This window comes from Gobio gobio (assembly GCF_949357685.1).
Source record: "Gobio gobio genome assembly, chromosome: 9".
In the NCBI taxonomy this organism is placed as follows: Eukaryota; Metazoa; Chordata; class Actinopteri; order Cypriniformes; family Gobionidae; genus Gobio; species Gobio gobio.
In genome coordinates, this window is record NC_137115.1 from 53,544,997 (window position 1) to 53,570,266 (window position 25,270).

Genomic DNA, 25,270 nt, shown 5'->3' on the forward strand with positions numbered 1-25,270 from the left:
TACGTCTATCCTTCCATCCGTCCGTTCGTCTTTCTATTTGTCCATCCATCATCCATCTATCCATCCGTCTTTCTATCTATCAGTACGTCTATCCATCTGTCCGTCTGTTCGTCTTTCTATTTGTCCATCCATCCCTCTTTCTGTCTATCTGTACGTTCATCCATCCATCCGTCCGTTTTTTCTATTTGTCCATCTATCCATCCACCCTTGTCTGTCTGTCTGTCCGTCTTTCTATCTATCTGTCTGTCCATCCATCCATCCGTCTTTCTACATTTCTGTCTGTATGTCAGTCCGTCTGTCAATCATAACATTTTACGACTTTTAAAAAGTCCCTGGAATGATCCTCCAGTTGTTGCACTCCTGCATTTTTCTCCTTTTGGTCCCTTTATTTTATATGATGTCCTCATATTTTCTTGGCAGAGTTTGATGGTTTATGGTTTTGACAAATTATATTTTAGCCGTGCATCGATCATTTGACAGAATTTGCAACTTTTGAAAAGACTTCTTGCCTGTATTTTTCTTTCAGATTTGTTTTTATTAACTCAAAGATATGATATAATATCCACCGTCTAGGGTTCACCAGCTACATGCGGAGCCCCGTCTGTGACGTGTTCAACCCTCAGCACAACGAGATCAATCAGGACATGGATCAGCCTCTGTGTAACTATTTCATAGCCTCTTCCCACAACACCTATCTGACCGGAGACCAGCTGCTGTCCCACTCCAAGACGGACATGTATGCGTGGGTCCTGCAGGCCGGCTGCCGCTGTGTGGAGGGTGAGACAGCACTAAAGATATCAATGTGTCCAGCGGTCGTCTTGTTCTGTTTGAGCCCTGTTTGTGACTCTGTTTGTGTTATAGTGGACTGTTGGGACGGTCCCGACGGGGAGCCTATGGTCCAACACGGTTACACTCTGACCTCCAAGATCACCTTCAAATCTGTCATTGAGACCATCAACAAATACGCCTTTGTGAACAATGAGTGAGTACTTCCTATGATCAGTCATTGCTTGAGGTCAGGAAATCATTTTCTTTGCATCTTTAAAAGCATCACTTGTGGGCACAGTAAATCCATTCACAGCTCATTTAAAACAACCATATGTTCTCTTTTTAAAACGTCTTTACGCTCAAAGAAAGGCATTTATCACATGAGATACACTCACTGTCATATCAGTTCAAAAACAGTTTTATTTTACGGTACATAAGGGTAAAATGTTGGTCATCATGTTGACATCGCATGGCCGATACCAGTCCCTTTATCTCAGTAAACGCTATTAATGGTTGAAAAAATTAATTATGGATGACAAACACACCTGGAAAATGAGAATGATTATTGTTATAAATCCGAAAAGTTACTATTAAGTTATTTAAAATGAAAAAGTATTCAAATTAGGGCAAAAAGTTTGTTTATATAATATATGTGTGTATATATATGCATATGTGTATGTGTGTGTGTGTGTGTATACTGTATACTGTATGACAAGCACACACACACACACACACACACACATATATATAAAATATGTATTTATACACACACATATACACAAACTTTTATGTTAGATGCGACTAATCACGATTAACCAATTTGACAGCACCAATTGCAATGTATTATTTGTTTAGTAATTATTTTATTTTATTTAAAAAAGATTAAAAGATAAATACATGTATGTTTCACTGAATGAATCATGCAACTTGCTGGGATCAAGCGATCGATGTAACATAAACATAAAAACATACATTTTTTTGTATACATAATGCATAACGTCTCACATAATATTTGTATATAGTATAATATAGTACTATACAGTATATAATATGCAGTAAGCAGTGTGTGCATTCTATAAAAAAACATTATAAATTAAATGACAAATTTACAAATATATATACTAATAAATGGGTCAATGACATGACATGTATTTTTGTGTCTGAATTCATTATTTTCCTAAAAATAATTGTAATAAATACATGTCATATATCAACTTGATCTACTATATTTCCTCTATAAGAAACCCTTTTTATTTTTTTGAAATTCAATTGACTTTTTGAATTGTGGTTTTTGAAAGACCAAAAATGTCAGGTGGTGCGACCGTCCGAACGTACAAGCAGAAAACAAATAAAACGGGTCATTTTCTCAGTAAAATTCTTAATCAAACAGTTTGGCATGATTTTACGTTAAATTCCTTATAAATGAGGGAAAGTAGTGTATCAGTCCTATTTCAAAACTATTCTATTACTTTAAAAACTTTTGTCCGAAAAATGTACTTGTCCAAATGTCAGGGAGAGCAACCGACATAAAAATGCCATTTTATGCAATGTTCCTTTAAGAAAACCATGTGACAGCATATGACATCACACAGAAGACCCCTTTGATGCAGTAACAATGTTAGTCACCCTTCCATAAATATTAGATTATTCAACATTTTTGACTAATGATAACTTATAATGTCAGGTTATATGACCCCTGGAAAACTTTGAAAGTGTGTTGTTGTTATTATTATAAAAATGTGTATTTGATTTAAAAAAAATTAAAACCTTGAGCATATGGTCAAACATTTGTATAGGTGTCCAAGTTAATGCCTGTTAGATTTTAATTGAGTTTGAAATGTCAGGTGGTGCGACCAACAAATTTACATTTAAAAGTATCAAATCCCACTGCAATCGGGTGTTTGAACACATAGAAAAGTGTCTGTTTATATGAAGTGGACTAAAAGGGCAATAGATAAAGAAATGGAAAGGGAATTGACCATGTGATATGCATTTTAGACACTACAATGATTCATATCTACAAGTTTTCAGTAATGCTAAGTACATTAAATGTATATTATTGTAAATTAATATATGGTCGCTCACACCACCTGACTTTTTCTGGGTGGTAAAATCAGAAATTTTGTTTAATAATGAATTAATGCTGTCTTAAAAGCTGTAAAACCAATATGAATCAACACCATACTTTTTTTTGGACATAAAAGTTTTGCTTAAAATTATTATTTATTTATCTTAGAAACCTTATTTGTCATTGACCCATAACATCAGTGATACTGGCCTTCATTCATAAAAATATGCCATTACAACACATATTTACAATATGCTGTCTTTAAATTGTTTCTTCGTTCATTTGGAGAGTAACTGAATTTAATACAATATCAAAATATTAAAAACTTGCGATTAATCGGGATTAATTACAGAAAAAAATTTGATTAATTTGTTACTTTTTTAAATTGATTCCCAGCACTATATACACACATTTCGTAGTGGCATCTCCAAAAATATATACATTTTTCAATACACTCAAAAGTTATGACCACATATATTTTTTTACATAACTTTAACTTATCAAAATAATTTGAGCAGGTTTCAGCTTTTTTATGCTATACAAGATTCAACTCATTTTTAAAGCCAATGTAATGTCATTTAAGTTGAAATCACTTAAAAAGCCAAGTTGATTGTACTTAAAAATTTAAGACAGAATATCAAAATATTAAAAACTTGCGATTAATGGGGATTAATTACAGAAAAAAAATTGATGAATTCGTTACTTTTTTAAATTGATTCCCAGCACTATATACACACATTTCGTAGTGTCATCTCAAAAAATATATACATTTTTCAATACACTCAAAAGTTATGACCACATATATTTTTACATAACTTTAATTTATCAAAATAATTTGAGCAGGTTTCAGCTTTTTTATGTTATACAAGATTCAACTCATTTTTAAAGCCAATGTCATTTAAGTTGAAATCACTTAAAAAGCCAAGTTGATTGTACTTAAAAATTTAAGACAGAAACTTTTTTTACAGTGTAAATATCTTCATTTGTGTTAGACGGCTTTCTGTTCATGTGTGATAGACTGTTATCTTAAAAAACAATTCAGATGGGCCTGCAGACCTTGAGTTTGCTTCTCTTCATCTTACGATTATCAGATATTGCACCCAGTGAGTTGCATGACATCAAAATGATATTTAATTTGTTGTGGAAAATTGTTTTGTTTTTCGCCGTGAGGATAAGTACAGTAATAACAGAAGATGACTTTTTGTACCACTGCCTGGATGCTCCCAGAAAACTACCTGGCTGTCTGTTGAATGGTGTTTTATCATTAAACAGCCACCTGTTTCTGCTAATGGCTCACCGTAATGGAGCAAATGAGCTTTCAGCACATGCACATCACATGCAAATTACGCTCAGCATATCCCATGATGCCTGCTGAGACGGCATTGCTATCGCTCTAGGCCCACAGGCATCTTTTTAATCTTTCCATTTCCCTCTTTCTGATTCTATTGTTTTTTCATGTATGTGTGTATTTGAGTGTGAGGCTTTTTAAACCCAGAGGGTGTCCCATGATTCCCTCACAGGCCTGACACTCAGCTAGAGCTTGTCTGAATCCAAATCAGTCATTTTCAAAGAGCACGGATTCATTTTTACATTTTCTCAACACTGAAATTGATATATTTGTGCACTCCCTGTTGATATGTAAAATATATACAATAAGTAAAATTGAATACATTTTTAGTAACACTTTACTTAAAGCCTTTATGCATTACAAAATTATTATGCCTTTTAATGCATTGTATGGTCACTATAATACACTTTTAGAAAGTATAATGCATTAAAACACAACAAAAACAATTGCAGATGCAACAAGGAATCTGTGAATATTATAATGCATTTGAACTTTGGTTATAATTACTAATGAAAAGATATAATGCATTATACCATACATTTCAAATACCTTTATAATGCATTATAGATAAAGGCTTTTATTTTACACGTTTTTGCAAGCAGATTTTTAAGTAAATTTCACATATGGAAGTTAAGTAAAATTAACTTGGCTAGCTAAAATTTGTTGAGTAATTTCTACTTAAGCCGGGTGCACACTGTGCGATTTAAAATAGTCCTTCACGATTGTTCCTTGGCGATTCTTACTAAACCTAACAACAAAAGCAATGATAAAACAGTGCAACCTAATTAATTATCCATGCCCCAGTGCATGATGGGAATACCAGTAGGTTTTGCTTAATTTTATTATGTTGATGTTTACGCTTTAATTTCTACAAGCTTAAATTGAGTTCTAAAATAAAAGAATTTACTTCGGGTTTTTTTATTCTTGCCTGAACTAACTTATTTTCTGTAGTATTTACTTCACCACAGACTCATTTTTATCAGAATCCATGTGAAAAAATTGTGTTTTTCAGGCCTGAAAATGTCATTAAATCTTAAAAACCTTGAAAATTTCTTTAATGAATTAAATTTAGGTTCTACTGTAATTGCTAGAAATTTATCGATTTTTATTTTATTGAAGTTTAAGTATGTACCATTGATCAAACAGTGTCAGAATCTAGTAAAGAACTTCAAATCCTTAAAAATTCACCGGAGAAGCAAAATTGTAAACTTCAGAAAAATATAATCAAGTATTATCGAATTTAATGTTCATTTATTCCCAGAAAAAAGACTTAAAGGGGTGATGAATTGAGAAATCAACTTTTCATTCAGCCTTTGGTATTTAAAAGTTCATTGTGATATAAGAATGTTCTGTAAGTTTCGGAGCTGAAAACATCCTTGTTAGTCAAAGAAAAGCTTTTATAGACACCAGGCCCAGCAAACGCTCGATCTCAGAACGAGCCAGGTTGTGACGTCTGAGTGTGGTGAAACGCCGCCTCAAGCCCACCCACCGACTCATGGAGCTAACCGGATCTCGCTACCGAGCAATAAACATGCAGAAGATAGCAAGATACTGCGCTTTGCCTGGTTGTGGAAGAACACAGTCGCTGCATAAGCTTCCTTTGGATTCTAATATTAGGAATGTGTGGTTGAACTTTATTTTTAATGACGTTTAATGAAGTTACAGCTCCCATGGGTAAGACATTGCGCGTTTGTTCGCTTCATTTCACCGCGGATTCGTTTGTAAACAAGACACAGGTCGAGACTGGATTTGCAGACAGATTGAGATTAAAACACAATGCTGTGCCTCCTATATTGGATCCGAAAGGGACGGTGCTACTCTTATGTGAGTAAAACATGTTTTTTATATGTGATAGTATTGCACTGTTACAGATCGTTTGATATCTACTGATTATGTTGCGGAAGTTTTGAACATGCTGATTTGTCTGCAGTGAAGTTTTGCTGATGCACGTGCTTGGCTTGTGTGTGTGTGTGTGTGTGTGTGAGTTAGTGATGCGCGGTTCGCGGATATATCAACCGATCGGGCGGGCCAAGTAATAAAAAATAACATTCATATGAATCGCGGGTCGATGAGAGATAAATAATTGTGTTTGTTTGATAAAGACATTTTGCGAGCCCTGTGGGCGATTCCGGTTGCCATTTCTCCACATTGGAAGTTTTCAAAACAATCCCCCATGAGTCGAACTCATTATTATGCAAAACTGTTATCCAATCATAGCAGTGGGCATTTACTTCCAAGTTTTCAGTGTGGCACGTCCATAAAAACAGAGCGTTCCAGGAGAGAGGCCCAAAAACCAGGTCAGAAAATAGCCAATTAGTTATTCATTATGATGTTTCTGAATGTAAAAACCATGCAAACGTCATTAGTTGACCTCAGACAACAGTATACGTTTTTTTTAAAAGCCAGTTCATGACACCTTTAATATCTTGTGCAGACATTTATATATAATATGATGTACATTTATCTTACAAAAGACAAAAAAAATACAGATTTTGCTCTGTAAAATGTGTTTTTCTCACATGTTTTTGGAAACACCTTGTTAGAGAAATACGAATAGAATATGCAATGTCGAGACTATGAGTGAGAGTAGAGACCAAAGTTAAGTGATTTTTTTTTCAAGTGTGCAGATCATAAATGAAGTAAACAGAACAGGAAGACGGCAAGGGAAAGAAAGTAGAAAGAGAGACCAACAGGAAAAAGGAAAGAGTGAGATGGCGAGAGAGAGAGAGAGAGAAGAAGAGTCGAGATGAAAGAAATACGGATAAAAGGTTGATGTCAGAGGAAGGCTCTGGAGGCAGGGAGCAGCTGCTGACTGTTCTTGCTGTTTTCCCTGGTTTGTGATTACTGTCACCCTCATCCGTTCTGTCTCCTGTCTCCTGTCTCCTGCTGCGTCAGGTTCCCCGTCATCCTGTCCATAGAGAATCACTGCAGCATTCAGCAGCAGAAGAAGATCGCTCAGCACCTAAAGGAGATCTTCGGAGACAAGCTGGATGTGGAGGAGGCCCTGAACAAAGACCCCAAGCAGATCCCCAGCCCGAACAGCCTGAAAGGAAAGATACTCTTAAAGGTATGATGATGTGAACCCCGTTTCTGCTCCAAATTTCCACACCGGTACTAACAGGCTAGTTTTGTTTTGATGCTGGTCTAACTGATGAACCAGTATAGCCATGCTGTTGATGTAAAAATGACCAGCATGCAGGACTGAAAGGGATAGTTCACCCTAAAATGAAAATTAAGTCATAATTTACCCACCTTGTTGTAATGGTGTATGCCCTTCTTTCTTTTATGGACCACAAAAAATGTCCCATTCGCACTCATCCGTACAATGCCAGTGAATAGCTATCATTATCAAGCTTTAAAAAAAACCCCACAAAAGTATCACAGAATGATCCAATGTGACACATGCCGTATATTCCAAGTGTTCTGTGTGTTTACGATTGTGTTTGGTGAAAAACAAACCCACATTTAATGTATTATTTAATGAAAATCCTAACCTTGGCTGTTGGTCTTGTGTGCTCGACTCATGAGACTCCTGTGGTGTTTTTGTTAACCTTGATTTCTCACAATGTGTGTTCTTTTTTCTGGGCGAGTCGGAGTGAACTGTAGGGCCAATAGAGTCTCATGAGTCGTGCACAGAAGACCAATGGCCAAGATCAGGGTTTTTGTTCTGTAAGACATTACATTTCAGTTTGTATTTCAGCAAACCCCCAGAACACTTGGAATATACGACACGTCTTTTCTTAAAGGGGTCATAAACTGAGAAATCAAATTTTCCTTTTGACATATTAGAGGTCATCATACTATAAGAATATCCTGTGAGTCTCAGAACCGAAAATGTCCTTGTTAGTCCAAAAGCAGCTTTTATTGTAACCAAGCCCAGAGAAGGACTCACAATGGAATGAGCCTATAATAGATAATGAAAGAAGATCAACCTAGTTCATCATTGCATCTTTGGCCCCGCCCACTGGAGTGTTAGTGAGATGACGAGGAGAGAAGAGCGACTACAAATAACATCCCCTTCCAAAGGATCCTAATGCTGGGAATGTGCTGATTTATGTGAATGTCTCAGTTGAGCATTATTTATTTGTATTCGCTACAGTTCACTGTGAATTCTTTGGCAAATCAGTCGCAAACACACTTTTACGATATGGACTCGACAGTAATGCCACAACATGTGCAGGGCCGGCCCAAGCCCTTATGGGGCCCTTAGCAGAATTTTATTTGGGGGCCCCTCAGTGCCACCATTACGATTGACTATTGTCAATTCTTGATAATTCGCTCACCCAGTATCAATTTTAGTAGTTGTAGCTGTGTTGCTTTCATCGTGTCTGGCTGTCATGTTTTTACCCTTCTACGGTTTTTAATTGTAACAGTAGCAAACCCACAGGTGTGGTCAGGTGTTAATATTCAAAGCCTTACTGTACTACAGTTCAGACTGGGATATGTACTTAAAAAAAAAATGTAAGTAGTCTCTTATGCTGAATATGCTCACTTTTCCCCAGGATTGTTTGATGAATGAGGTTCAAAAGAACAGCATTTCTCTGAAATAAAAAGCTTTCAAAAAATCCTAAAAATATTGTACACAACTGTTTTCACCATTGATAATAATCATAAATGTTTCTTGAGCATCAAATCCTCATATCAGAATGAATTCTGAAGGATCATGTGACACTGAAGACTGGAGTAATGATGATAAATTCAGCTTTGATCACAGGAATAAATCACTTTACTATATTCACATATAAAACAGATGTTTTACATTATAATAATATTTCACAATATTACCATTTTTACTGTATTTTTGATCAAATAAATGCATCCTTGGTGAGCAGAAGAGACTTCTTTTAAAAACAAGAAATGTTGATTTTTTTCAAACATTAAACAGAGCTTTTATTTTGGCGGACATAACATTTATTTTTTGCATTCCATTCGACTGTGTAGAAAAAACCTTTTTATTTTCGAAATAAAAACTTCCAAAATATAGGCTTCACAACTTATAATTCCAAGGGGACGATATAACAGTTTGCAGAAAAACATCTGAGAAACTGGAAGCTCTGCTGTACTCTGATATTCGCACTAAACCATATCACATTCTCAAATCCATCCACCCATAAAAAGGTCACCGGGCAACTGACGAGTAACGTTACATTTTAGCGCTGGTTTTCTCGCACTTGGACTTTGAACCCTGGCTAACAAGCGAATAGCGTCCGGCCGATGGCGCCGCGAGCTCGTGCAGTGCTGTCAGAATCAATCTGTGCATATATTAGAAAACTTCACATCACAGGCTAAAATCAGGGTAGGAAAATGCCTTTGTATTTCTAAATGATGACAATTTTTGATATACAAACCTTACTAACATTATAAGTGCACCCCAGGAAAACATTATAAAACAATAAAACAATGCAGTTCATTAAAGCTTAATGCTGGTTCATTATACAGTCGAGCACCAGTAAGACGTTTTTTTTATTTCTCCTTTTGCGGTCCGAAAAAGAAAGAAAGGCATACGGCATTAGAACAACACCAGGGTGTGTAAATGATGACTTCATTTTCATTTTAGGGTGAACTACCCCTTTAAGATTAAGTTTTCAGACAATTAAAACAGGTAATTTACTTACTGATTCCAAAGTCACTTCTAAAACATTTAACAGTAGAGCTTCAGTACATTACTAAAATGCCATTAGGTAATGAGAAACTGAAAATGGACGCTTTTATGCCACATCCAGACAGATTTAGTTATCAGTCGGACAGACTTGTTGGAAGTTTGACAAATCCACATTTCTATGGTGGTTGGGCCTTAAAATAGTTGGTACTGAAAGACCAGCCAATGATGAAATTCTCTTTCGGGTGGAAAAATGGTGATGAACGGAGACATTCTGAATGTGTGAAGGGAGAATGAGTGTTAGTTAGAAAGAGATGGGCTAGAGGAATGAGAGTTGAGCTGCTAATGGAGAAGAGAAGGAGTGGGGGTTGGATGTCATAGTCTAGCAAGTTGGGAAAGACACACACACACACACACATCAGAGGATTATCTTCACTGTCCTCCATGATGTCAATCATTATGTGTGGCAGATGATGAGGTAAGTTTCAGAACTAGTCGTTTTTAAAAACGTTTAAAAAAAAAAAGCATTATTTTTCATATATTTGACCTTTATTCTACACTGCTCTGTCCCTCCTTGTAAAACGGTCTGATGGTTTCCGGGTTGTATGAAGCCAGTCCCTCAAAAATACGCGATGGGCTCAGATTGGTTAGCTGGCCCAGTGTGTTGTGATTCACTAACCGCAGTGCACGTTTGTCGGAAACGCCACGCCCCTTACCGGAGGCTGTGCTTTGGTCAGTATTAGAAACAATGGCGTCAATAAAACCATATGAGCCCGAATCAGACCCAGAACATTTTAGTGAAGATGATCGAGCAGAACCTGTTCAGTCCTCAAGAGTAAAGACTGCGGATCTATAGTGATCGCTACTGAATGGCACTTTTGTATTTTTAGAACGATTATAGCCAAATATCTGTCGCAAGAACTATTAACCCAAAACGAACACTAAACACTGGCTTTACTAGTGGCCAAATCACACACAGAACCATGTTTAGCATGCCTGTAGATAAACAATACATAAAAACTCTAATCAAAGAATCATTTACACTAATGCCAAGTTCGCTGTTGAGATTTTAACATTAGTGTTTGTAACGTTAGGTGTTCGTCGGATAATATTAAGTATGAATGAGCATTTAACAGACTGCAGAACAGCGTTGTCATCTGTTTACTTCCTTGCTACAACGCACAATTAACCTATTACAGGAAAACACATCGGTGAAAAATAAATCAGACTTACAGGTTGTGGCCCGTAAACAGCTTCTGTTTGTAAATCCAGCTTTCAGGACAAGCCGTTGTGCATATCATGCATTGAACTCGCGAAGATTGTGGAAGTTTTCCTCTGTGAAATGTGCAGCGGGAGCCGCACTCGCGCCTGTTCCCCTCCGTCTCAAACACACATGTGCATATAACATGCTGTATGTTAAACGCTCTGCAACGCACCCCCGTCCCAAGGAAGGCTGAACAAAGCAAGTACCCCAGACCTGCAATCCGGATGAAAATAACAGTGTTTCGTCGGCATTGCGGCAACAACTCTCCAGCCTAACTATACCACAACAACAGCGATACAAAATGACCTCACCCCCCCTATTTAATATTCTCGGAGGAGGGGTTTATGTAAATATTGAGCCTGGTGATGTCACCAACCCTGGAGGAATGTCTGTAGTCGCCTACTGGCCGTTTGCTGTAGTTCTTAGAAATTGATTTCTTTAAAAGCAAATATCTCCCTTTGCTTTAAACTTTGAACATTGTAACTTTGCAGATGTTGTTTATGCTCAAACAGCAACATTACACGCTAGCTAAAGTTAGAATAGTGAAATCGTGGTTTACCACCCCTTTAAGATATTTTGAAGAATGTCCAAGCTGCTCTTTTACATTGAATAAAAGTTTGCTGAAATGGGCATTTTCAAACTTGTTGCATCAAGACAAGTTATGCCTGGTTTGACGTCAGTAACTTCAAACGCCATTGGTTCTCGAGTTCCCGTGTGGGTGTTTTTAGAGCTTGAAAATCCCTGAGCTGAGACATTTTTATATTAGTAAATCTGGACAGAATATTCATTTTGGCTTAGCTATTTCTTTAAGGGTGTAACGGGATGACAGGTGGTCAGTGAGATGAGAAGAGAGTATTGCTTTGGAAATTACGGACGTCATTGTGCCAGCGAGGAGCTTGGCATTAGTAAAGCAGGTCAAGACAGATGGCAGTGCCAGCCTGCGACTCTCCAGGACCCTCCTAGTTGAGCAAACAGTGACGGCAGACTCTCAAACCCAGCAGGAGCCCTTGTGATTGGAGCACACTTGAGTAAATCCCCGCACTTGAACGCGGGTCTCTTTTGGTAACACACACACACTTAAACATGTCACAATGTCAGCTCCCTCCGCCAGACTGTGTTCCTGCAAACTCTGTAGGTCAAAAGCACAGGATTGATTTTCCCTCCGTCTTGTCCTTCCACCGGCGACTCTTATTTCCCACTAGCCCTCAGACAAATGCATTTGTGAGAGAGGCCGAAAGACGAGGAGGAGACAAGGGCTTGTGCTTGGAGTTCAAGGCTTAATGGCCCTTAAACCTTAGGGTGCAATGCTCTGGAGTGTCTAAGACAGTGTTGGGGAAAGTTACTTTGAAAAGTAATGCATTACAATATTGCCTTACTCCCCTAAAAAGTAACTCATTGAGTTACTTAGTTACTTTTTAAGAAAAGTAATGCGTTATGTTACTTTTGCGTTACTTTTTCTCACCTGGGCTGGGCTTGTTTTTAAAAAAAAGTTATATTTCCTTCAGTACTCCGTCTGGGACTGCGGTATATTCGTAGGTTTTCTCCGAACAAATTTTAACTGGTCCAATCAGCGAACAGAGGGAGTGTCTGAGAACGATGACGTTGATGTCATGCGCTAGTTTGAGTTGTAGTTCAGTAATGGCGGCGGAGAAAGATGCGAGCCATTCATTCCGTTTTGGCACCGCTGCCGAATATCCAGAAGTTAAAGCCTTTCCAGCTCGCTCCGTTAGTGGTGGAGGAGTTGCTGAAGCCCTATTCGGACAGTAATTGTTTCTCGTGGGGTCGTAAGGTATTGTCATCATTTACAGGGGCTAGTCAGTGATTTTATTGCCGTCCGTCTCCCACCACCCGCGTAAAAATCCCCGGCCGAATTACCTCCTGTTTTAGACAAACACCAGGTCGTGTGGTCATTTAATTGTCCGAATCCACATCTCTGAGTTTTCAAGACTATATCACTTCAAAATTCACTGTTTATATCCTTTTTGACCCCTGCAGAGCACTGTACGGTTGCGCTTTGCTGTAATTCGGATGCATTTCTAGACTTGTATTTCTTTAAATGCTGGCGAGGGTTTACAAGAGCAATATATTTCATCACCGCTCAAAAAATTAAAAGAAGAAAAGCACGTAAACATTTGAATTGGGCCGTTATTCACGGCAGCATTTATTCTTATTATACCAAGAATATGATTTCATTTTATTGACTGCATACAATCATGTTACGGACCACGTGAGCAGTGCGTTCCCCATCACAAAACTGTGAATAAATCACAATCCGAATGCTCCAGGTTTAGGTTTTATCACTGAGGTGGCTGCACAATCTGCACAGTTATTATTAAGGATTTCCATGTGAGAAACAGAGGCGAACGGCGCATGACATACGTCACGATCAAACGTTAGCGATTGGTTATGGCAGATCCAGAGCGGCTCTGGGCAGATCCAATAGTTTTAAACTTCAACAGAGTTCCCGCCTTCAAGGAAGTAAACGCTCTGGTAAGACCACGCTATGGTTGCGGTTCACGGTCAGGGACTATTTCTTCCGGCGGAAGGAAGGCTTTTGGTGATTTTACTGCATTGATGCATATATTTTGGCTTTAATATTTATATTGTGCGGTAGCCGTTGTATAAAAACAATAAGCCCCTTGAAGCTGTGGTTTATGGTGAATTTAAAACAGCCACGGTTTCACTGTTAACCATACTTTATAATACCAGGTGTAAACAAGTTCCTTTAGACGCTATTTATCCTCAGGTTTAGATATTGTGGGTCATTGGCTTCCTCCCAAATGAGGTTCCTCTGTTGTATGAATAAGAAGTGAAAACAAGAATGAAACACAAACCGAGAAAACATTACATTGCAGTCTTCCTAAAAAGATAATGTTACTTCCTTGGCCCCGGGGTTGCATACTACACTTATCTTTCACCTGAGGCCAAGAGCCATTAGGATGGATTCAGTTCTAGTATCAATATCTACTAGAGGTGCTGTGTCAACACACCGGCTGTCGATAGTTTAAACAGAGGGGAAACACTATCTAACACTCAATATTGGAGTTGTTTGCTGACAGGTAAGAATTATGGAAGCATTCATTGCTCCTTTTTTTTTGTGTAGGGGAAGCGTCTTCCTCCATACCTGTCTGCGGATGCTGAGGAGGGCGAGGTGTCTGACGATGACAGCGCTGATGAGATTGAAGATGACTTCAAGCTGAAGAATAGCCTGGTAAGACTTTAACACACACCGGGTGGGATTGAGCAGAGGGATTGATTACTAACACACATGCACACTCAGCACAGAGATTTCCAATCATTTTTGTACGCCTGGACAGGCACTGAAAACCTTTTGGGTAACTTTAGGGTCGGACGTGATCTAAAGCATTACCAAACATTATTGTATCCATTCATCAGTACTCAGAGCTTGAAGTGGAAAAGATGACATATGACAATGTAAACTATGGATAGTGGCTGGGTATTGTTGGCTACCTCGCGATCAATACGTATCTTGATACATAAGTTACACTACAATATGTATCGCAAAACATCTCGAAGCATCATATCCAGGCCAATTTTTCAGAATTCCAAATGACTCAATCAAGCTTACAGTGCACTCTAAAAAAGGCTGGGTTAAAAACAACCCAATCGGTGGGTTGAAACAACCCAATTGCTGAGTTAAAACAACCCAATCGCTGAGTTAAAACAACCCAATTGCTGAGTTAAAACAACCCAATCACTGAGTTAAAACAACCCAATCGCTGAGTTAAAACAACCTAAAAGCTGGGTTAAAACAACCCAGTCGCTGGGTTAAAACAACCCAATCGCTGAGTTAAAACAACCCAATCGCTGAGTTAAAAAAACCAATCGCAAGCTGGGTTAAAACAAGCAAATCGCTGGGTTAAAACAACCCAATCGCTGAGTTAAAACAACCCAATCAGTGGGTTAAAACAACCCAATCGCTGAGTTAAAACAACCCAATCAGTGGGTTAAAACAACCCAATCGCTGAGTTAAAACAACCCAATTGCTGAGTTAAAACAACCCAATTGCTGAGTTAAAACAACCCAATCAGTGGGTTAAAACAACCCAATCGCTGAGTTAAAACAACCCAATCGCTGAGTTAAAACAACCCAATCAGTGGGTTAAAACAACCCAATCGCTGAGTTAAAACAACCCAATCGCTGAGCTAAAACAACCCAAAAGCTGGGTTAAAACAACCCAGTCGCTGGGTTAAAACAACCCAATCGCTGAGTTAAAACAACCCAATCGCTGAGTTAAAACAACTCAATCTCTGAGTTGAAACAACCCAATCTCTGAGTTAAAACAACCCAATCGCTGAGTTAAAACAATCAATCACTGAGTTAAAACAACCCAATCGTCGGTGAGTTAAAACAACCCAATCGCTGAGTTAAAACAACCCAATCGCTGAGTTAAAACAACCCAATCGCTGAGTTAAAACAACCCAATCTCAGAGTTAAAACAACCCAATCGCTGAGTTAAAACAACCCAATCGCTGAGTTAAAACAACCCAATCTCAGAGTTAAAACAACCCAATCGCTGAGTTAAAACAACCCAATCGCTGAGTTAAAACAACTCAATCTCTGAGTTGAAACAACCCAATCTCTGAGTTAAAACAACCCAATCGCTGAGTTAAAACAATCAATCACTGAGTTAAAACAACCCAATCGTCGGTGAGTTAAAACAACCCAATCGCTGAGTTAAAACAACCCAATCGCTGAGTTAAAACAACCCAATCTCAGAGTTAAAACAACCCAATCGCTGAGTTAAAACAACCCAATCTCTGAGTTAAAACAACCCAATCTCTGAGTTAAAACAACCCAATCTCTGAGTTAAAACAACCCAATCGCTGAGTTAAAACAATCAATCACTGAGTTAAAACAACCCAATCGTCGCTGAGTTAAAACAACCCAATCGCTGAGTTAAAACAACTCAATCACTGAGTTAAAACAACCCAATCACTGAGTTAAAACAACCCAATCGCTGAGTTAAAACATCCCAATCGCTGAGTTAAAACAACCCAATCGCTGAGTTAAAACAACCCAATCACTGAGTTAAAACAACCCAATCGCTGAGTTAAAACAACCCAATCGCTGAGTTAAAACAACCCAATCGCTGAGCTAAAACAACCCAATCGCTGAGTTAAAACAACCCAATCGCTATCTGACTCAGGACAGCACTAAATAAAAAATAACATGCATTTTGTATGATCTCTCTTATTCTGTTAAAATGATCCACATTTTCATTTGCATATTTCATATTCAATACTGCATATGCACACCACTGCGCTCCTCTCCACCTCCTCTGAAGCTCTCTCAGTGTTGAGTCTCTCTGGCTCTCTGGCTCTCGGTGAGCTGCTGGTGTCCGTCTCTAAAAGCCCCAACCCCTGGTGAGCTTCTGTTCTTGTGGAAACACTCTTTTAAGCACCAGCGCTGCCATTAACAGAGCCGCCCTCTCAACCCGCCCGCCGACTGTTTCCACAGATTCTGATGCTCAAATCGATATCTAACACATGTATTTCCCCGGACTCATTCATCAACAATAAATTAGTTTCCTGGTTAAGTATTTGTGTTGCTCTTGAACGAAGAATGCTTTAATAGCATTTTAATGTACCCTTGCAAAATATTCATGTTGTTTTGTTAGGCGTAATTAATGTTTAATGATCCGCAAGTGATTGCTGGGAGCCAGTTAAAGGTTTCTATCCTTCATCTCATTACACGCATACTTAAACGTGTCAGGAAATACAAGACACACACTGGCAAGTTGACGCTCATTATGACTGAGAGATTTTAAAGCCCTTTACCTGTTCAAAAAAGAGAAGGAAATCAAACAAAAACAAAATTGAACCTTTTTTTTTTTTTTTTGCATAATTGGAACACTTTGAGCCATTTAATGCTCTCTCACATCAGCGTGCCAGGCTTTGATTTTTAATAAAATGATTCATGAATAGCCATTGAAGTGAAGAGAGAGAACACACATCACTTATGCCTCTTTCACAGCGCATGTTTATTTTGATACACATATTAAAGTTACAGAATTCACACTGTGTACCCTTGTGGAAAAGAAGCCATACTTTTAAAAACACAACTTATTATGGAAATTATATATGGCTTATATATATATATATATATATATATATATATATATATGGCTTTGATTTTAGTATAAATAAAATTGTGTAACAGTCAAAAATGGCAGATTTTTTTATTTTAATGATATGAATGTACTATATTTTAGTTCAATAATGTTTTTTATTTAATATTTTGTATTTTTATGGAATTTTATGGTACTAGATCATATTTACGCTGTAGTTATAATCCCTTCATTCACTTTTTGAAAATTTAAACTGTCGACTTAAACTGTCATAAATCTTGAATGCTTTGGATCACAGACTTAAGTTTGTGTGTGTGTGTGTGTGTGTGTGTGTGTGTGTGTGTGTGTGTGTGTGTGTGTGTGTGTGTGTGTGTGTGTGTGTGTGTGTGTGTGTGTGTGTGTGTGTGTGTGTGTGTGTGTGTGTGTGTGTGTGTGTGTGTGTGTGTGTGTGTGTGTGTGTGTGTGTGTGTGTGTGTGTGTGTGTGTGTGTGTGTGTGTGTGTGTGTGTGTGTGGGGATGTTTTTGTGAAATATCAGGACACAAATGTGTATAATGACATGGGTATTACAAAAAGAGTGTGAAATATGAGGACGTTCCCCATGTCCTCACTTTTCAAAATGCTTATAAATCACAGAATGAGGTTTTTTTTCACAGAAAGTGAACTGCACAGTCTCCTGTGATGGGTAGGTTTAGGGGCAGGGGCAGTGTGTGTGTGTGTGTGGGTCAGTGTGTGTGTTTGTGTATGTATGTTTGTGTGTGTGTTTGTGAATATGTGTGTGTTTGTGAATGTGTGCGTGTGTGTCAGCGTATGTGTTTGTGTATGTCAAGTTATGAGGGATTCTCAGCTTCAATGTCTGCCCAAACTTGAAAACGGCTACTTCAGAGTGTGCATGGAATAACTCAAAACATCTGAATCTTCATCACCGAAGCAATATATTGAAAATCTTTCAGCAATAACGATCTTCTTTTGCTTGTTTTCAGTGCTTATTTCGGATGTTTAGCTTAATAACCTATACAGAGAGACAAACCATATACAAATATGGATTAATACACAGAGCAATTAGATAACTTAAGGATGTTTACCTCATTTAACCTACATACAAATGAGCAATGTTTTACGTAGATGTTCAACGGCAACACTAAATCAAATGCACTTACTGCACATGACCAGTTATCATATCAAATGCTAAAAGCGCTTGCATTAACAAACAAATTGTAAGACATACACTGGCTTCTTTTTAAATTGTCTGCAGTCACTATAAAATGAGTGTTTATTCTACCAGTAGTATCTCTAAGTTGATGAACACATTGAAGCTTTTTCCAGCTGTCCTTGAACAAACTCAGCATGTGGTTTACTCCAAACTCAATGCCTACAAACTCCCTCTCCAACTTGGGTAGGAGAAGCACATCCACCTCGCAAACACAGATCCCTCTGCATGCTGGTAATTACAGACACACCTGGTTCTATGTGACATTTCAATGGCCAATCAGCTTCCTTGTTTCTTCCAGGTTGCACTGTGCTCACAACCAATGGCGGTCATTCATTTGGATCTCATATCTAAACTCGTTGTATCTAATAGACTTTCTTGCTTCATTTAACAATGATGATTTTTCTTCTCTTTTGCAATTTCAAGTTTAGCTTAACAGTGTATGTATGTTTGTGTGTTTGTGAATGTGTGTGTGTCAGCGTATGTGTTTGTGTATGTATGTTTGTGTGTGTGAATTTGTGTGAGAGGAATGGTGTGTCATTGACGACACTTCACAAATTATTGCTGAGGTGCAAAAAGTTAAAAAAAATGTTTTGCTTATTTTTATGAAAAAATGCACAAAAATACTATTTTCAACTTTCAAAACTCATTCGACATTAATTTCCAATGCGCTCAGTACAAGCGTGACCATTTTTTAAATGATTTTTTTTCCATTTAACCTGTTTAAAAATGTTTGTGTGTTCACATTGCAAGTGCCAAAACCTTTCATACCATTCCAATGAAATAAACAAATTCAACAACAACAACAACAAAAAACGTAAAATGTTTACTTGCATTTTCACATCTATGCTTAAAAAGTGGGTTTTAAAAAGGTTTATATCTTCAGTTTGTGGTGTGTAAGTGCTCTTAGAAACAATGGGTGGTATTTTCTTTTTTAATCCTTTCATAATATTTATGTAGACGACTAATGAGCTGCACATTTTGACAGCATCTTTCTGCATTTCAGTCTAATGGGCCCAGTCAGCACCAGGTGGAGTCGCACATCAGGAAGAAGCTGGACTCTCTGATGAAAGAGTCTCAGATCGGGGACAAAGAGGACACAGACAGCTTCTCTATCCGAGCGCTGCTCCGGGCCACACACGAGGGACTCCAAAGAAACCTGCGCAAGGTGCTCTTCCACACTCCTGAGTCTGTGTGTGTCGCCTACAAATTCTGTGTAACGATATGTAATAGGGCTGGGTAAAAAATATCGATTTCTCGATTTGAATCGATTCTCATTTTTATGAACCGATATCGATTCTGAAATCCAAGAATCGATTGGTCATCCTGTTTTCAGATGAATGAGATAATGAATGAATTAATGAAATAAATGATAAAATAACACCAACATTTTCCTATTTAAACTGCAGTTCATCGACTGGCCACTAGAGACAGACTCCAGAAGGAGCAGAATCTCATTGAGCTCATGTTAAAATGCCCAACTTTACAGCAGAAAAAAACGTTTACATCCTTGTACAAATTGTGGTTTTGGTCTATATGGTAAATTTTTCCCTTCATGACGACTGTGAGGGGGTGAATTTTTTTATAACTCATTCATTTACATTATATAAAGCCTTAGGGTGAGTTCACACCAGACGCGAATGACGCGATTTGTGCGAGTGATTTACATGATAAGTCAATGCAAAGACGCGAATAGACTCGTGAATAGAATAGATTCGTGCGAATGAGGTGGCGCGAAAGCCGCGAATCGCCCGAGTTGAAAAAACTGAACTTTGTCGGATATTCGTGCCGCGTTAACCAATCAGGAGCTTGCTCTAGTATAGTGACAACAATGAGGAGAAAATCTGTATATTAATATCTGGTTCAGACAATATGATTATCACTGTGATAACATTAAATGACATGAAACACAACCCAGTCTCTTTTTGTTAAATGCAAGTTTATGTGTGATCAATAATACAAAAATACAAAAGTTAAAGGTATAAGAAGCTACACATGAAATAAAGCAAACAATTCAGTCAAACATTCAAAGTCAGTGCTCGTCGGCTACAACTGTAACGTAAAGTTATAGCCTAAAAATAAAAAAGTAATGAAACTTCACTTTGCCCTCAGCAAGGAAAGGCTGCTCTCGCCGGGGTTAATGAGCACTGAGCGCCGCTGATCCACTGGAGCTCACAACTCCGAAAACGGCAGATTAAATATTCAAATAGGCGCTCTCTTTATAAATAAACCACAGATTTGAGCTTTAAACAACCACATTATCGCCTGAAAAAGTCTTAAAACTACGTTTTGTCACACATTAACAGGAGTATTTTAACAAAAAAGACGCGTAAACACAGCCCATGTCAGTCATTTCTCAACGTGACGATCCGCTGGCAGAAGCCGCTCCCATGACGCGAATTTGCGTCTGTTGTGAAGTGAATGTCACGCGCGAATGAAGCGAGGAAACTCAAAATGTTCAAGCGTCCAACTTTGCGCGATTTATTAGCGTCATTCGCGTCCGGTGTGAACGCCACATTAAAGTTCTGCATAATTAAGGGCGTGGCCACTCTGAGTGACAGGCGATTTGTCTGCTGTCTGTTAGTCATCACGTCACCTCAGCTCCGCCCACGTCCCGCCTCTTTGCCCATTTTCTATTATCCAGGATTGACGCGCTGCCAAGATGACGACGGCCAGCTCGTCCATACTTTACACTTCAAAGCGGCTCTCCAGAATCCTATGGGTGACGTCACAGACACGACGTCCATATTTTTTACAGTCTATGATCATTACGCAGGAATGAAAGTAGCCATATCAGTCTGGAAAATCACAACTTTTTATTTTCCGTCGGTCTTAGTACACGATGTAACTATACACATCACAACATGTAAATAGGAAAATGTTGGCGTTATTTTGTCACTTATTGAGCAGTCGGCTAGCTGGAGCCATTTACCTCCAGTCTTTGTGCTAAGCTAGGCTAGCTGGAGCCATTTACCTCCAGTCTTTGTGCTAGGCTAGCTGGAGCCATTTACCTCCAGTCTTTGTGCTAAGCTAGGCTAGCTGGAGCCATTTACCTCCAGTCTTTGTGCTAAGCTAGGCTAGCTGGAGCCATTTACCTCCAGTCTTTGTGCTAAGATGGACTTATGTAACTCTGGGGGAAGATAAAATCACAAAAACTCGGCGTGTTCCTTTAAACCATGTGTGTTACAACTAGCCCGTGTTACTTTGTGCCCCGCTCTCCCCTATATCCAAAATAATAGATATTGAATTGAATCGTAAGCTTGTGAATAAAAATCGAATCATGAAATTGGTCAGCCCTAATATAAAGTGATGCATGAAGCTGTTCTTAAAACAGTAAATGCTCAGCCTCTGCTGTAGAGGCAGCTCTGAAGAAAGAGAAGAATGAGAATATCTAATCAGTGCACACACACATTAGTCTTGCAATCCAGAAACAGACACGGAGAATCCCTTAATTAACATTCGTTCTGCCTCTCTTCTTGCCCTATTATTAGACTTCACACTCTCTAAACATTCATTCTGATGCACAGAGGGGTTCTCTCCCTCCTCCAGTGTTCCTGCATTATATTTATTAAGAGCGCTCTGCCTGAAGATGAGCTTGAGTTACTGTTGCGCTGATTTAACGTCTCTCTGTCTGTGCGTGACCGCAGACTCGTTTCAGTAGATTCACACACTCGACTGTTGGAGTGGGGATTAGCTGCTTTTTAAAGGAACAGTTCAATCACACAATGGGAAATATGAGATCATTTACTAACCCTCGTGTCATTCCAAACCATTTATTGTCTTGCACACATTTCTTTTAGAACGATCGCGCGGCTGTTTTGTGTGGAAATCGACAGTGACCGCTGAGCCACTATTGTATGTTTGAACAATAGAAAAATCAGTATTTATGGAAAGACCCCATAAAACATTAAAACACAGTGTGTGTGTGTGTGTGTGTGTGTGTGTGTGTGTGGGAGGGTCTGGGTGTGTTTGTTTGTTTGTTTGTGTGTGTGTGTGTGTTTGTGTCTGTCTGTGTGTGTGTGTGTATGTGTGTTTGTATGTCGTGTGTGTGTGTGTGTGTGTGTGTGTGTGTTTGTATGTGTGTGTGTGTGTTTGTGTCTCTGTGTGTGTGTGTGTGTGTGTGTGTGTGTGTGTGTGTGTGTGTGTGTGTGTGTTTGTATGTGTGTGTGTCTGTGTTTGTTTGTACGTGTGTGTTTGTTTGTATGTGTGTGTGTTTGTTTGTATGTGTGTGTGTTTGTGTTGGGTGTGCATGCGTGTGTGTTTATGTATCTGTGTGTGTGTGTTTATGTCTCTGTGTGTGTGTGTGTTTGTGTCTGTGTCTGTGTGTGTGTGTGTGTGTGTTTGTGTCTGTGTGTGTTTGTTTGTATGTGTGTGAGTGTCTGTTTGTTTGTATATGTGTGTGTGTTTGTGTCTGTATGTTTGTATGTGTGTGTGTGTGTGTGTGTTGGGTGTGCATGCGTGTGTTTGTTTGTGTGTGTGTGTGTGTGTGTGTTTGTTTGTGTGTGTGTGTGTGTGTGTGTGTGTGTGTGTCTGTGTGTGTGCGCTTGTGTTCGTTTGTTTGTGTTTGTGTGTGTGTGTGTGTGTGTGTGAGAGAGAGAGTGTGTGTGTGCTTATAAATCATATAGAATTCGTTTTTTTGAAAATGTAAAAATGCAGAAAGTTTTGTGTGATGGGTGAAGGGAAGAGAATATACAGTTTGTACAGTATAAAAACCATTACGCCTATGGAGAGTCCCCACAAAGATGGTGAACCAGACGTGTGTGTGTGTGTGTGTGTGTATGTGTGTGTTTTCCAGAATTCCAAAGATGGCATGAAGAAATCCCAGAGCCGCTCCTTCATCAGTAACCTCAAGCACAAGGTCAGAATACAGACAGTATTTTTTCTGTCTCTCTCTCTACTTTTTCCCGTCTCTTCTGCAGAATCCGGTCGGACTTCCTGTCCTCAAATGTGAGATAGATGTGTCCTTTGCTCCCCAGAGGCGGGAGGATTTGAAGAATAATCGCTATTGATTGACTGAAGTGTGAAACGGATCATAAAGATGCATCAGTCATTCTGATCAGTTCTCAGAGGGCCAGTGCTGGGTCTCTTTATACATTCACTGAGGTTCTATAACACCTGTTGACTTCATATCTGATAGTCACTTCAGGATATGATTATGTATATGCATAATGACAGCTCTGAGCTCTAGAGGCGTTCTCATATTTCCTCTCTGTGTGTAAACTCACTCATCTCCATCACTCATGTTGAATGTGGTCGGTGTGTAATTCCACACTTCAGTAGCGGATCAATGGAGTGTGTGAACAGGGCTTGTGGTCATGCGTCTGATTGTGGCCATTGTTGGTGTGTCTACACTTTATTGATGTTTTTATTAAAATGCAATCAGGCTTGTCAGCGTTATGCTGCGGTTTCTCATCTCCTGTAGATCGCATCCGTCATTCCTACAGGAGATGGCCAGGCACGTCTCTCGTGCGCGCGCGATATTTCCTCCCACGCTCGACATTTGTGTGTGTGTGTGTTTACGAGGTCTCAGGTTCTTCTTTTGTTAGTAATGAGCCTAAAGCCTATAATTACTGAAGCTGTTAAACACGGAGACTCATGGCCCTAAAAAAGTTGTTACATGATTTGGACACTAGTCACGCCTGGCAAGTATTAATCCTTACTGCACACACACACACACACACACACACACACACATACTTACACGCTCACACACACACACACACACAAACACACACACACACACACACAAACTCACACATGCACACACACACACATACTTATGCACTCACGCACACACACACAAACACACATGCACACACACATGCACACACACACACATACTTACACACTCACACATACTTACACACACGCACACACACACACACACACACACACACACAAACACACACATGCCCACACTAACACACACACTGACAATCACACACACTCGCGCACAAACACACACACACACTCTCACACTCACACGGACACACACATACTTACACACTCACTCACACACACACACACACACTAACACACACACAGACACACTCGCACATACACACAATCACACACACAAACACACTCACACACACACACACAGACACACACATACTTACACACTCACTCACACTCACACACACAAACACACAGACACACTCGCACATACACACAAACACACTCACACACACACACACACACACACAGACACACACATACTTGCACACTCACACACACACACACACACACAATCACACACACAAACACACTCGCACATACACACAATCACACACACAAACACTCACACACACTCTCACACTCACACAGACACACACATACTTACACACTCACTCACACACACACAATCACACACACAAACACACACACACACACTAAAACAAACACACTCGCACATACACACAAACACACACACAAACACACACACAGACACACACATACTTACACACTAACACACAATCACACACACAAACACACTCACACATACTCACACTCACTCACACAATCACACACACTAACACGGACAATCACAAACACTCGTGCACAAACACACACTCGCACATACACACAATCACACACACACACACACACACTAACACAAACACAGATATACACACACATACATACACAAACTTACTTACACACAGACACAAACACACACACTCACACACACAAACACACATAAGCACTCACACACACTCATGCAAACACACACATACACACTCACACACACACACACACATACACACACTCTCTCTCACACACACACACTCTCTCTCACACACACATACAAACACACACACACAAACATACATACACACACACACACACACAATCTTACACGTAGACACACACAAACACATACACTCACACACACAAACAAACATACACACACACACACACACA

General features: G+C 39.0%; 1 protein-coding gene across 1 annotated transcript in view; it reads left to right on the forward strand.

The window, feature by feature from the left end:
- The window catches only part of plch1 (phospholipase C, eta 1), a 151,988-nt gene that overhangs the window by 101,998 nt on the left and 24,720 nt on the right, over positions 1–25,270 (forward strand). The window contains exons 8-13 of the mRNA XM_079825796.1: positions 574–777; positions 862–982; positions 7,080–7,251; positions 14,151–14,258; positions 19,353–19,514; positions 23,142–23,204. Of these exons, the coding sequence (XP_079681922.1) occupies positions 574–777; positions 862–982; positions 7,080–7,251; positions 14,151–14,258; positions 19,353–19,514; positions 23,142–23,204 (830 nt within the window). The remainder of the gene's footprint in view (positions 1–573; positions 778–861; positions 983–7,079; positions 7,252–14,150; positions 14,259–19,352; positions 19,515–23,141; positions 23,205–25,270) is intronic.